The 13,916-nt window shown below is 40.5% G+C and overlaps 1 protein-coding gene across 4 annotated transcripts in view; it reads left to right on the top strand.

The window, feature by feature from the left end:
* The window catches only part of ITPR2 (inositol 1,4,5-trisphosphate receptor type 2), a 270,236-nt gene that overhangs the window by 229,775 nt on the left and 26,545 nt on the right, over positions 1 to 13,916 (top strand). For all 4 annotated transcript variants that reach the window (XM_048933484.1, XM_048933481.1, XM_048933480.1 and 1 more), the window contains 6 exons: positions 101 to 276; positions 1,560 to 1,724; positions 3,863 to 4,058; positions 6,124 to 6,216; positions 11,043 to 11,170; positions 12,967 to 13,132. In XM_048933484.1, the coding sequence (XP_048789441.1) occupies positions 101 to 276; positions 1,560 to 1,724; positions 3,863 to 4,058; positions 6,124 to 6,216; positions 11,043 to 11,170; positions 12,967 to 13,132 (924 nt within the window). The remainder of the gene's footprint in view (positions 1 to 100; positions 277 to 1,559; positions 1,725 to 3,862; positions 4,059 to 6,123; positions 6,217 to 11,042; positions 11,171 to 12,966; positions 13,133 to 13,916) is intronic.

The raw sequence follows: 13,916 nt of genomic DNA, 5'->3' as shown, positions 1-13,916 counted from the left end.
CCTGTATGAGCCAAGGAATTGATCTTCTGGATCTGTTTTGTGGTGAAAAACTGAGTCACCAAAGATGCGTTTCTCAGCTCTCCCATTCTTCTCCATGCAGGCACACTTTCTCCGTTGATTTCGGTCCTCCTCTGGATAGCTGTGGCACTTTGTACAGCAATGCTGTTTTTCATCTCCAAGCCAGTTGGCATTCGACCCTTCCTGGTGTCTGTTATTCTCAGGTCTATATATACAATAGGGCTCGGTCCTACCTTGATACTTCTTGGTGCTGCTAATGTAAGTACTCAAAAAGCAAGCGGAATTTTCCCTTCCAGCAGAGGCAGAGATATTAAGGGCCTCAATTAGAACTGTGCAAAGAACTTCTTTCTCAGGCTCACTGGTTAACACAAAGAAAAAAAATAATTTCCAGTCATCTCGAAACAGTGATGTCAGCAAGCAGAAAAGCTGAGAAAAAAAGATTTGGTTTTGTTCACATGTAAATATTTTAAAAATAAAAACAATATGAAATTTCAAAGAAATATTGCTGAATAAAAGGAATCACATTTACAATTCCTTGTGTTAAAAGAAAAATTTTCTCTACAAATATGCTCAGCAGAATTGACACAGATTTGTCAGGTGTTTCTGTGAGCCTAAATCTATATTTTTGAAAAAAGTTTTCAAAATTAAAAATTCTCTCAGCCCTTTCCCAGATCTCTTAATTTATTCATGGCTGTGTTTGCGTGTTTACTGAGCTTTGTAGGATAGGCAGGCACGCTCATAAGTCGTCATTTTAGATTTCTGCCTGACTGCTGCAGCCCTAATTCAGCTTAGCACCAGGCAGCAAAGTATTAGGTTAGTTGATTCTGTGAAAATTTTGCATGCTCAAAAATGCCCAGGCATGTGGTCCGAGGTAAAGGCAAGCAAGCAGTGCTTGGCCATATCAAATTTGTGAAAGAAGAAACGTGTGGAGTCCTTATTGCTAGTCCTGGACTACCAAACAGCCCTTTCTTATGAACTTCTGCAGTACTTCTCACATGCAGGCAGAGCTCAGGAGCAGTGGCAAATCTGTTGCTGGTGCATAAAAACCATTCTTGAAAAATGACACTGGTATGTTTAAAAGGAATCTTATTCTGAAAAAATGTGATCTGAAGGAAATGGGAGATTTTCCCACCTCCACACATGCTGTTGTGTTACTATTGTTCTCTTTGCAATTGCATTTATAGCTGCTCCTGCATGGTCTCAGATCTGAACTCACTGTTAGGAATTGGTAGGAATTGGTAGGAATTCACTCCCCAATTGTTGTTTAATACCTTACGATGTTAATCCCACCCTGCCTTCTCATGAATGTTGTAGAGATCTCAGTGCAGTGGTGAAGGGGTGATACACTTCCATTTAGTCTGATGCACTCACACCCAGTGTGTCTTGGAGTTGGATTTGTCTCTTTTGAACTTCAGCCATCTAGAAGTTGAGTGTTTGTTCAAAGTAGCCTATCCGGAATTTTTCATTCTACAGCAATGCAAGCAATAAATAACAGCATTTTTTCTTACGGAGTAAACCTGGCCTTTCTTTACCCCCCACAGCTTTGCAACAAAATAGTGTTTCTGGTGAGCTTTGTTGGAAACCGGGGAACTTTTACTCGTGGCTACAGAGCGGTCGTCATGGACATGGCTTTTCTCTATCACGTGGCATATGTCCTGGTCTGCATGCTGGGCCTCTGTGTGCACGAATTCTTCTACAGTTTCCTGGTAAGTGTGTGCTTCTGTGGAGGGGAAAACTTTGCAAAAATAGAAAATACCGTTGCACGCATGCAGCTGTCTTCAATTTCTTCCTGACAATCAAGCCAAATCGTGTATTTTTAGCATGCCGTTGTGTTGCTGCCCTGTAGGAGCTGCTGTTTTCATTAGAACCCGCTTCTGTTAGGAGTTATTTTATCTGTTTTAGAGGTGACAGTTTTCTGTTTCTTTTCATAAAATTATCATACAGCCCACTCCTTTCTTCTGTTCTTCCGCAGCATACCTTTATTTGGCGTATGTTGTTCCTGTATCTTGTGTCAGTTGGGTCTTCAGGCTGTGGTCTGTCTGGGGCAGGAATTGGCCACTGGTATTATGCCGACTATCCCATCCCTCTGTAATTAGAATGTTGCCATAAGAAAACTACTTGGGGTAACAGAAAGATTCATCACATTAAATATATGCCACTTCAATTTTCTTTTGTTGCCATTACCCGGATAGAATGCCTTTTTATAATATGATACAGGTGCAGTGAAAATGAATCGTACAAAATTATGCTAAACTCAGCTAACTGCTCCCTTCATGCTGAGTGGCAGTAAAAGGGGTTTCACTGTTCTTGTTTTCTAATCCTTTTGCTCTATACTGAAACTTTTAGGGAAACAGAATAAATTGTGGTCATTTATATGTGTTCACTATCCTGCTGTTGTATTTTTCTCAGCTTCCTAAATAGGGGTAACATGTCACAGAGGTGTGTTAAGCACTCCAGAATTTAGGGGTTCAACCCTTACTCTCTCTTGCTGAAGTCAGTTTCCAAGTCAATATCTTGACAGCAGAGTCAGCTTCAGGATTGGACAGACTTCAAAGTAGTCAAGATTTTGAGGCTTAACTGCAGGGCCCTTTTCACCTGGATGCATCTCTCCTACTATGTAATGCCCTCCTTCAAAAATGCACAGCAAATCACATTACTCCTTCAGTGAGTAGGGGATTCTCTACTGTAAAATACTGATTTGCCATGTAGTTTAGGAAACATTTTATATACTTTTTACAGTGATGGCTGTGAACAAATGTTCACGATGTGTGGATATTATAATTATCCACATTCCTAAGTTACTTACAGGTGTTCACTTCGTAGTGGAAGTATTCCCAACTCTGGTATTTGTTCCTCATTTTAAGCTTTGTCTTGTATGGAATGAATGATAACCGTCTTTCCTCTTTCTTCCTTTGTTATTTATCCTTTCACAAGGCTGTGGATTTCAGGTCTTGTGAATTTTGACTAATACCTTCTCCTGTGGACCATTTTGATCCATCACAGTCTGTCACTTTATATCTGTAATCAGTGTGATTTGAAGAGGAAATACATATAATATAGATAAAGTCCAAAGCACTATAACAAATCAATACAGTTGTAAGAGAGAAAAAAGCCGTAGATTCTTGCAAAGCACTTATCACATTTAATTGCTATTTTTAAGCCTTTGATATTTAGAGCGATATTATCATCATGTATACTTTTCTTTAAATACCAGGAAAGCACACAGTGCAGGGTAAATGAGAATGGAAGTTTGGGCTTTTGTACAAACAGTGCAATGAATTTAAGTTTGTCCTAAAAAGAGATGGCCCAAATCCTTGCACACGTGACTAATTTTTAAATGATCCCATGAGCTCAAAGAAACAGCTTACAGACATGTAATGACTTGCTTGCACAAGTGAGTTTTTCAGATGCAACCCATGCGTGTTCATCAGATGGGACATAACAAGAAAAATAAATTTGAGGATGTAGATCTGTACTATGGAGACATTGTCTTTGAATTTTAATCTAGCCTGGTTTTGAGTATGAGTAAACAGTGGATCTTGTTGGTAACAACTACCTGAGTCTGAATCAGGCTCCTATATATAAAGCATACCTTTTAGCTCTCGATTTTGCCATAGGCTATCTTAAAATTTCAAGTTCTGTGCTTGATTCTTTCCTCCTTTATATGCAACCCCAACACCCATTGAAATCAATGTGAGTTGTATGTTTATGAAATTAGCACTTCAGAACATGGATGGATGGATGTTTCAATAGTTCAAATTGTGTTCCTATGTAGGATCTGTGTGTACTCTTTATGTAGCCTCATTTGTATTCATTTTTTTCCTCTACATTATTGTATTTCCAGCTGTTTGATCTAGTATACAGAGAGGAGACTTTGCTAAACGTGATAAAAAGTGTTACCCGGAATGGTCGTTCCATCATCCTCACTGCAGTGCTAGCACTCATCCTGGTTTATCTCTTCTCCATCATTGGGTTCCTCTTCCTGAAGGATGACTTCATCATGGAGGTCGACAGGTTGAAAATCAGGACCCCTGTTGCAGGTATTGGTTTTCTTATTAAAATTTGCTGACTTATCTTTGCTGAAAGGAAATTTTAATGATATGTTTGTATCTTGTGGACGCTCAATTAACCCCATATACCTTAGGACTAAATTAAGACTCTAGGTAAAATTTCATGCTTAGTTGTTTTTGAGGCTTTCCTGTTGAAATACTAAAATCTAACACTCACAGTTGATCTGCTGCATTTTCTTTTCTAAGTTCTGCTAACATTAAAAAGATATACATCTGCATTTCATAAGTATTATGAAGAGAAACTCAAAGTGGATTCTGATGGTTCCCATTCCACCTCAAAAGCAGTGCTTATTATTTTCTCTGTGCTGCCTGAGGCATGTAATCTTAGCATGTTCAGTAAGTGTATTCACCTGATCATTATTTAAGCTTCATCCAGCAGAAATTTATAAGAAAATGTACGTTTCTGCTGATAGGAGATTTCCTGAGAGCATCTTGTGAATTCAGCATATATTTTAGAAAATACACACTTAGTGTATAATCTTGGTTTCAGTAAAATAATCAGAAGGTTTTTAGCCAGTTTTTAAAATGGCAGGATTTCAACTTCTTGGAATGAGAGATTTTACCAAAATGGACAGAGAATTGCAAGCTCTATTTGCTAGAAAAAAAGCTAGGTCTGGTATGCTGAGATTTATGTACATGCTACCAACTAGCCTACTGGGAGCAGGGTGCAGAGAAGTACCTGTCTGCATAGAAATACCTGAGAATAACTTTTGCTTAAATTCCTAGAGGAATGTTTTTCCCAATGCTGAGCGCTCCAGACATGCATGCAAGCACAGAACAACCAGTAGGAGCCAGCCCAGATTGTGTGCACTCCTTTTTTGCCAGCCTTCTCCTAACTCATACTTCAGGACCTGCTGCACACAAATTAAGCAAAGCTCATTCATGACTTATGGGCATAGGGGAGTATGATGTGCTCATATATCTAATTGATACCATGTAAGAAAAGGAACTTGACAAATTTCTTTAACAGACCTTGCTTTATGTCACTGATCATCTTCAAGGGGCTAAGATGACTTATATTTGATTTACCATTCATTTGGGATCAGAACTTATAATCTGAAGATTCATTTAGAAAAATAATTGTAGCTACCCTAGAAGAAAGGAGGGTGGGTTACATGGAACACTGGTCTGATCCAGAGCAGTAGTTACTGTGTGATTATGTTTCTTCAGTTGAGTTCTTAAGAAGGTTTTAGTGGTATGTGTGTGTGTATTCTTTCTGGCTTAATGCCTTGCCATTTCTGATCAAAAACAGATCAAGCAAATATGCTGATGGTATACTGATGGAACGTCTTGCATCCCAAGAAAAGCGCTTCAATTTTTTTCTTTATAAAGTAACACAGAGAGTCAGAGTGGATGTGTTTTCTGTGTTACAGAAATTTTCTTAGATTTCTACTTTGGTTGCATCATTTTGCCTTCATTTTTTCTCTGTAAACCTTTTTGTACCTCTGATTTGAAATGCAGAAAATTGTTGAAGATGCACAAAACAAAATTGGTTTGATAAAATCAAGTGGATGTACGCATTTACCTACTCTGGGAATGTTAAATTAGTGTTTTACTCAAAGCCATACACATTTACAAATGAGTACCAAAGTGTGTTATAATCCTTGAAAACTCTTAAATATTCTACATTCAGGATAACTGAACATCATCTTGGTGTCCTTCTTGTCAGCTTTTGTGAATAATTTATCTAATGGTTTTAAAACTGACATTATTTTTATATCTGACAGTTGTTCCTTGCTTTGAATATATTTTGTTTTAACCAGAAGAAGCATCATTTGATGTAGATTCATTAATTTCAGGAGATGAAATAGGAATAGCTGTGATACACAGTAAATATAAAACTGTTTTTGTTCCTTGTGATTGCTTTGAGCTGTTGATGCAGAATGTTTGAGGAAGAAGGAACCGGTGGTATAATTTGTTCTGCTTTTTCTTCTCAACTTTTCAAATTGGTGACTTGCTTCTAGAAAAATATTGATTTAAGTCTTTTTATCAGCGCAGTACCTGTCTTTTTGTCAATATTCTGCTATTTCCTTAGGTATTGGTGAAGTCCCCACTACAACCCTCACATCAATGATGGGAGCCTGTGCAAAAGAGAATTGTTCCAAAAGCATTCCTATTATTAACTCAGGTTAGTACAAAAGTTTCCCAAAATTGATGATCAATTGGAACTGAAGGATTTGTGTGTTATTATTACAGAGACTGTGTGTGAAAAGTGATTGTTGTTGTAAGTCAGAAGCACTCAACTTCTGGAATGCTTGGAGCTTAGCTGGCAACTTGCCTATAATTGAAGTGCTTCCCACACCTGATTACAATTGCAACAACATGAGTTTTGTTATTAAAATAGCATGCTGAATCGTTATGCTTCAACAGACAGGTCTTTTTTTTTTTTTTTTTTAAACCTGGCTTTGCTGAGAGAAAAAGCTTGCTGCTTACTTGCAGCATTCTCACCTGCACAGAGTGAGACACAATTAGATCCATTTAGGGCTGCTTGAGTTTGTTTTAATGGTGTAGCATTTAACAGCAAGCTTTTGTTTCCACTTTTCCCATGTGTCTAGGCTGAGGTTGTAGTGTAGGCAGAAAACCTAAGAGCTCAGATCCAGGACCAGCTATGCCTTAATGAGTCGCTGTGGCTGAGTTAAGCATGGGTAGCAGTCCATCTATGTGTTCCCAGCTTGTAGAAAATGCAAGGAAATGAAGCTGTTACAAGCCTTGCTTGTGATAGGCAAGTTCTGTTTCTTTATGTCTGTGGCAAGTGAAAGGCTTAATTGCTGTAGTTCAGTGGGCGAATCAGTCTGGTTTTACTTTGTTACCTGCGTTACGAACCTGCTCTGTATACAGAAGGACCCTGTCAGCTGTAAGTATGTCCTGTTAAAAAAGGCCTGTACACTGTGTGCAGACCTGGAGATCAAGCCAATTACCAGACATTGGGAGGGGAAGGAGTTTGCTGTGGATCAAACTGACAGCATTCTCTGCCCTCTTTTATTGTTTAAGGCTACAGGGTCACTCAGGACCTCTTAATATTGGTGCTAGTCTGTCTCCCCTACTCTCTTCTCCTGAGACAGTATTGTTGTGGCATTTGGTCTCGCACTGCAATTGTTGCATTTGTTTTAGTGTGTGTGTGGCCTTTGCAGTGTGAGTGTGCAGTGTATGGTCTGTATGGGTGAACAGCCTGTTGACTTGCCTGTGATGTACTGAGTGAAAAGGAATTGTCTTGGGCCAGTGTTTTGAATCACAGAATCACAGAATGGCCTGAACTGAAAAGGACCACAGTGATCATTTAGTTTCCACCCCCTGCTATGTGCAGGGTCGCCAACCACCAGACCAGGCTGCCCAGAGCCACATCCAGCCTGGCCTTGAATGCCTCCAGGGATGGGGCATCCACAACTTCCTTGGGCAACCTGTTCCAGTGTGTCACCACCCTCTGGGTGAAAAGTTTTGATTGTAGCTGAGTGTCAGTTGAGAGCTTAGGGCCAGGCTGGGCCACTCTGTGGGGAAGAACTGCTGCCATGATGGCACAGCGATGGAGCAGGCCACGTTATAAGCTGTCCCAGGCTGCATGTGGCCCATGAGTTGGATGTGCCTGGTCTACAGGCCTTAACCGCTTTCTGCTACACGTGGTTGCCAGGGTCTGAAGCTGAGGACTTGAGTGCTCCCTTCCTATCCTGTGTTCCAGTATAGCAATTTCACATGCTTCCTTCTTCCCCTACTGATTTTGAACTTTTTGCTTATTTATTTATTTATTCGTGAGGATGAAGGGTGTGAGGGAGAGGACTATAAAAGCAGGCTTTTTCTCCCCAGCAAGTTTGTAAACAAGTGCATAAATAGGCCTCATAAACAAAACGGAAAGCTGTCTGACTAGATAGAGAAAATAGCCTTAGAGCTATTGCCAAGGCTGCTACATTCAAAAAAGTAATTGATCAGTCAAAAGTGATGCAGCTTAGCTTTTGCCAAGTTCTTTAAATGATAGAAATCTCACATTTCTTATTCTTTGACTACTGTTTCTTTAAAAATTAAACAATAATGGAAGAGGGCTATATGAAACATCTAAGTTCCCTCTCACTTAATCTTGGACTACTTCTATTCATCCAGTAATATTAAAGAAACAACATTCAGGAAGAACCATTTTGCTCATTTCGGCCAATGGATAAACTCAAAAGTTACTGAGAATCTACCTTCTGTCCTCTCCTGGGACAGTTCTGCCTTGTGGCAAAAATGTGAGTGCAGTAGAATGCAAAGGCAAGTCAGCCTGGGAGTTGGTGGGATTCATGCTGTGGCAGCATAAAGAAGTTCGCTGCTGTCCGCAGGATACATAAAGTGTTTTCAGTGACATCTCAGGTCCACAGTGGAAATGTAGATATGTTGCTTTTTAAATCATACCACAGCAAATCGTTTGTTCTGATGAAGTTGTGCCTCTACCTTGAGCCTCTCCGGCTGAGCCTGAGCTCAGTCATTGCTTATTTTAGTGATGGAGTTAACTGAGAGCCAGTCTGCTCTGCTCAGGTACGTCCCCTCTCTATAGCTTGCTTCCTCCCCGCTGCATTGAGCTGTTGGCCTAAAAATATTTTGTCTCATTCTCCTGTGGAGTCTCCCACTCTTTACTCCAAAGGCATTCCCATATCACTTAATTCTTTACCTGGTGAAGTGCTTAAAGGATCTTTACATTCCCAGTAGGTGGGCTTGGCCTTGTGCACTTTGTGCTCTTTAGTTCACAAAGGCCGATGCTGGAAAAATGCAGACACCTTTTTTTAAAGGGAGACATCTTCACTCATTCTGCTCACAGGCCTGGTACCACTTCAGACAAGTTCAGTTTGATCCATGTGGGCATGCAAGTCTCCCTTGCTTCTGCTTGTGTTGCAGCTCAAACCCTGAAGCCAGGTGGCTGTTGGCCACTAGAAGCATTTTTTAACATGAATCTTCCTGTCATCCCACTTCGCTGCCATGTGATTGACATCACAGGGTGGTCTCAGTGCCCATTCTACATCACTTTTGAATTAAACCTGATCAGAAGACAGCCTCCCTTAACATTGTCCAGCCATTAATGGGTCACTCACCAGGCTGGAGCTGGTTGCAAGTAAAAGCCTTCTGAACTACATTCAGCATTGACATTGGGTCTGTAGCACCATTTCAAACTCCAGATCCACTCCTGTTGGTAATGTGGGCGTAGTCTGTGTGTATGTGTGTAGACACGAGCTGTGTCTGAGCTGTGAGAACTGCTGAGCATTAGAGCACATCTGCTGTTTCCAGCACCTGACCCTAGTCTTGTGAGCAACAAAAATCTTGTTCTCTAAGTATGTAAAGGAAATAGAAGCTGTGGCTTTTATAAAGTCTTTGGGTTTTGTGGTTTTTTTAATTATTTATCTTGTGAATAGTCATCTTTTCAAGCACAGAGATTAGCTCCCAAAACATCCATGGAGTAACGTTTGGAAAAAGGAAATTGGGACAGAATACAAAAGTAGAGGAGACAAATTGATATGACTAAGGTCACAGTGTGAGTAAAAATCATCCAGATGCAGCAGAGGAAAAGAAAAAAAAAAAAAGATTTCATTGTTTCAATCCTTTCAATTTCAATATTTGAGCAGTTTTCTGGGAGTTTTTCTTTGTTTCTGTTTTTTTTTAAATCTGGCATTCTTAGAGGTAGCAGTGTCTGCAGTGACTATACAGATCAACAAGGAAGTCTGTCCCATGTCTGCTTTTGCTTTTCTTTTTGCTTAGAGTCTCTTCAGTCAGGAATTCTTTTCCACTTAATTTGCTTGTATATAAAAAGCAGTGGCAAAAGCAGAGGATACCATCTTTGTTCTGCATGTATCTATCACATAAACCACAATTGAGGAGCCCATGTTTTAAATCCAAATTGCTTGCCTGTAATGTGGATGCTTTCAGTCAGTTTGGTGTATCAAAGTCTATCTCGGTGCCTCAGATGTGGTGGTTTGGGAGCTGTTAAATATGCTGTTTCAGTTAACTATCCCAGCAGGCAGTTGTTATTTATTAAATTGTATTACAGTAAGTGCGTGAGGCAAACCAAGTGAAAATTGCTGCCTTCACCGCTTAATCAAATGTATCCCTAAAGAGAAAGGGAGAGAGAGGCAGGATAAGCAGCAGTTATAGCCCTGACCCTTCAGCGCAAGCCAGCAGGTCACAGGGAAAAGCTCAAGCAGGGCTCTTCAAAAGGAGGTTGCTGATACAGCCGCAGCTTGAGAGTGCGTGGTGGGAGGAATTCTGGCCAAGGCAGAGGGAGTCCCTCTGGGACTTGTGTTCCAGCCCAGCTCCTCTGCACGTTCAAATACCTCCTGCACAACAGTATCCTCTATGGCTCAGCCAAAACCATGCGGCAACTCAGCAGCAGCGATAAGAATAGAATCCAAGTTTTCAGGCTGAGGTCAGTGAGAGTCTTTCATTTAATGTATGTCAGACCTGCTCTTAGGCACGTGTGCTGGTGCGCCAGGGAAAGATCACAGACAGATTTACTGGTACAAAAGCCAGTACCTCCTGAACAATTCGAAATGCTAACATGACTTGGCTTGTGTAGGTAGAGGAATGATTTCACAGGAAGACAATGCTTCTGTGAATGTGCTTCTAATTCTGTGTTTATGTTGCTTCTCTTTTGCACGTCAGCTGTGCACTTTGGAGGCCTGCTGAAAAAGCAGTCATACTGAAACCAGTGGGAGTATTTGTAAGGGAAGGGATACTCCCATGACTAGAGATGACGACTCTGGTCATAAACGGTTACTGCTTGGGATTTTCGCTGCCTCTCTTCAGGGTAAATGTGGCTGCTGTACCTAAGAATATCACCAGCAGTGACATGCAAATGGATAGGGATGATCATTGAAATTCTAGCTAGAGGACACAAAAGGCAGATGTATTGCAGTTACTTTCTCTCACTGAGAATTGTGGCTTTGTTTGGTAAGTGATCATTTGATATTCTGTTTCATGAAGGTGCTCTTCTCCTGTTTATAGGTGAGGAAGAGGAGGATGGAATTGAAAGGACCTGTGACACCCTGCTCATGTGCATTGTGACAGTATTAAACCAAGGCCTGCGAAATGGTGGTGGCGTGGGAGACGTGCTCAGAAAGCCTTCCAAAGATGTAAGTGTTTTGGCTGAAGAAATACATTACTCCCTGTGCATCTCATGAATGCCAAAGTCAATTTTGGAGGTTATAGACAGTATTTTTATCTGGCCTCCTCTAATGTCACAGGGTTGATTTATCCATGTAATTTTTACATCTCAGATGGAATACTTAATGGGAAGAGCTGAGCTTGTTGTGATGATGTTACTTGAAGAAAGGAACTGTAGGTAGTAGTTTATCCTTTCTGGAAAACTGGAACATGCTGTAACCTTCAAAGCACTGCTAAGAAGTGTTGCTGGATTGGAGCAACAGTAATGTAACTAATGTAGTTTACTACTACATTAGTAGTTAGAAATGCAAACTTTTGAGAAGGATTGACTGGTAAGTTTATGTCAAGACTCCATTTTAGTATAAAAGGTGTATTTTTAACAGAAATGCAGCCTGGCATCTGCACTGGAATAGGACCTGTTGCTTATCTGTACTGAACTAGCATCAAAGTCAAAACAGAATTTCATGTATCAGGGTGCAAGTCCTTTTCCAGAAGTTTTCTCCAAAATGCAGTTTGTTTGAAAACTACTCATAATATTTGGATTTTATGCATTTTGATTTACATTCAAGAAGAACAGCATAAATAAAGGCAGTGTAGCAGATCTTTGCCCAGTGGACTGCATCTTAACAGAAGGATGAAACTCACAAGTAGTCCCTCAGTAGAATGTGCAAGAGTCCAGAGAAAAATAACTCAGATCTACTACCTCCTTTTGTAGGTAGTAGGAATCCAGATCCTTACTCATAGGCTAGGAGATTCTGCAGGCACTACAGTCCATCCACATGAAGTTTGTAGGCACTTACAAACTTGGAAAATGACCCTTGCTACCTAGCAGTAATGTGATGCTAACTAACTGCATCAAAGCATGTCATAAAAGGTACAAAGTTACAAACAAATGAATGCATGGGAAACTGAGAAAATCGGTGCCTTCCAAGGCAGTGTCATGATGAACAGGATCTGGATTTTATGTTTCTCCTTTTTACACTGAGTGTTGTCTCCTGTTTGCCACACTTTGCTGTTTTATTGGAAGTGTTAATGAGAGTCCAGTCCAGACTTTGCAAGAAGGAAAATAGTGAAGGCATGAAAATACAAAACTGTGATAAAATGGGGGATGTGAGCACTTCAGAGCAATGTGTGTGCATGTACGTGTTCCATTCCAGAAAGGCACAAGCTTGGTCTGCCCACTCTGAGCCAGCTTATAGCCAAGTGACTGGTTTAGTATAGTGTTAAAGCCATTAATGCACAATGTTTGGGCAGAGCATGGTAGGCTACTTCAGCCTTGGCATCACGTAAGTATGCTCCTCTTGCTTCCAGTGGTTCAGTGTGCAAACTTGGCAACAGGACATTCCATAAGCATGTTTCCTTAAGCATATTCCTGTATGCCACAATGTAGCATTAAGGGTTATTGTAGATCTCAATTGGTACTAGAAGTGTTTATCCCTGTTAGCATGCTGGCCAGGTAATTACCTTCAGTAGAGCACTACACTAAGGCATCTACACTGCACCTGGAACACAAGCCAGTCTGTCTCTCCTTGATTTGGGAAACAGCATAAAGGGCAGCAGGAGACCCAAAGAGACAGGAGTACGTGCAGTCAAATCATCTTTGCTTACTCATATAGCCAGCCCCTGTCTGTGCAAGTAAGACTAGCAGAATTTGGCTTATTAGAAGAAAGATGCATAGCTTTGCTTGAGTTAATGTGAAAATGTTGTTTAATATTTTAGACGTTTGCTATTTTTGTATCTTATTGCAACCTTATTATTGTTGCAGGAGCCCTTATTTGCTGCTCGAGTTGTTTATGATCTTCTGTTTTATTTCATTGTCATAATTATTGTTCTAAACCTAATCTTTGGAGTCATCATTGATACATTTGCTGATCTCAGGAGTGAAAAGCAGAAAAAGGAGGAAATACTGAAGACGACATGTTTCATCTGTGGTAAGTTTCTGAGCTATTGAGACGTTCTGTGGGTAAAGGAGTAAAATTAGGGTGAAATAAGAGGAGTTATCTTATGTGAGGGAAGACTGTAAAAATGTCAGAATTTGGTTCCAAATTTGTTCACTCTCAGCAGGAAAAAGATTTGGTTTAGGAGTCAAAAGATAGCTTTGCCAAGAGGTGGTTTCACAGTCTCCACTTGGGGTCTGAGGGAGAAGTACTGTGTTTCATGCTCGCATCATCACTATTGATGGAGATGGTGCAGCTGCTGACTTTATTTCACATGTAGCATGATGCAGATGAAAGTACAGCTTGCTATTTCACAGCACAGTGGATTCCAGAAGGGTAACAACAGGAAAATCTGCCTATTTCAGAAAGTGACCTGAAACGGGGAAACAAAAAATTAAATGAAAATCATCCTCACAAAGACCATGGGCGAATTGCACTTATTTTGAGGTGCAGCCACAAGGAGGACCAGACCTTCACTCCCCCAGGGGACGTTAGAATTACCTTCATTTTAATAGGCTGGGTGTTGTTTCCATGGTTGTACTGACAGGGATGAACACTGTGCAGAGTTTTAGTGTCAGTAGGAGCCCCTACAAGAGATCCAAGGAGAAAAGCTGTAACGTGGAGAAAAACATTGGTGAATCCTCTCCTTTCTCACTTTGTCATTCTCCTTTAGAGATTGGAGCAGATACAACAAAGAATAGAATGAAATTCTTACAACTGCATCTCTGTAGAGACTATATTTCTGCAGAGCTGCAGACTCACCTTCACTGTAGGTTTA

Source organism: Lagopus muta, chromosome 1 (assembly GCF_023343835.1).
Source record: "Lagopus muta isolate bLagMut1 chromosome 1, bLagMut1 primary, whole genome shotgun sequence".
In the NCBI taxonomy this organism is placed as follows: Eukaryota; Metazoa; Chordata; class Aves; order Galliformes; family Phasianidae; genus Lagopus; species Lagopus muta.
This window is presented reverse-complemented; position numbering and strand designations above follow the sequence as displayed.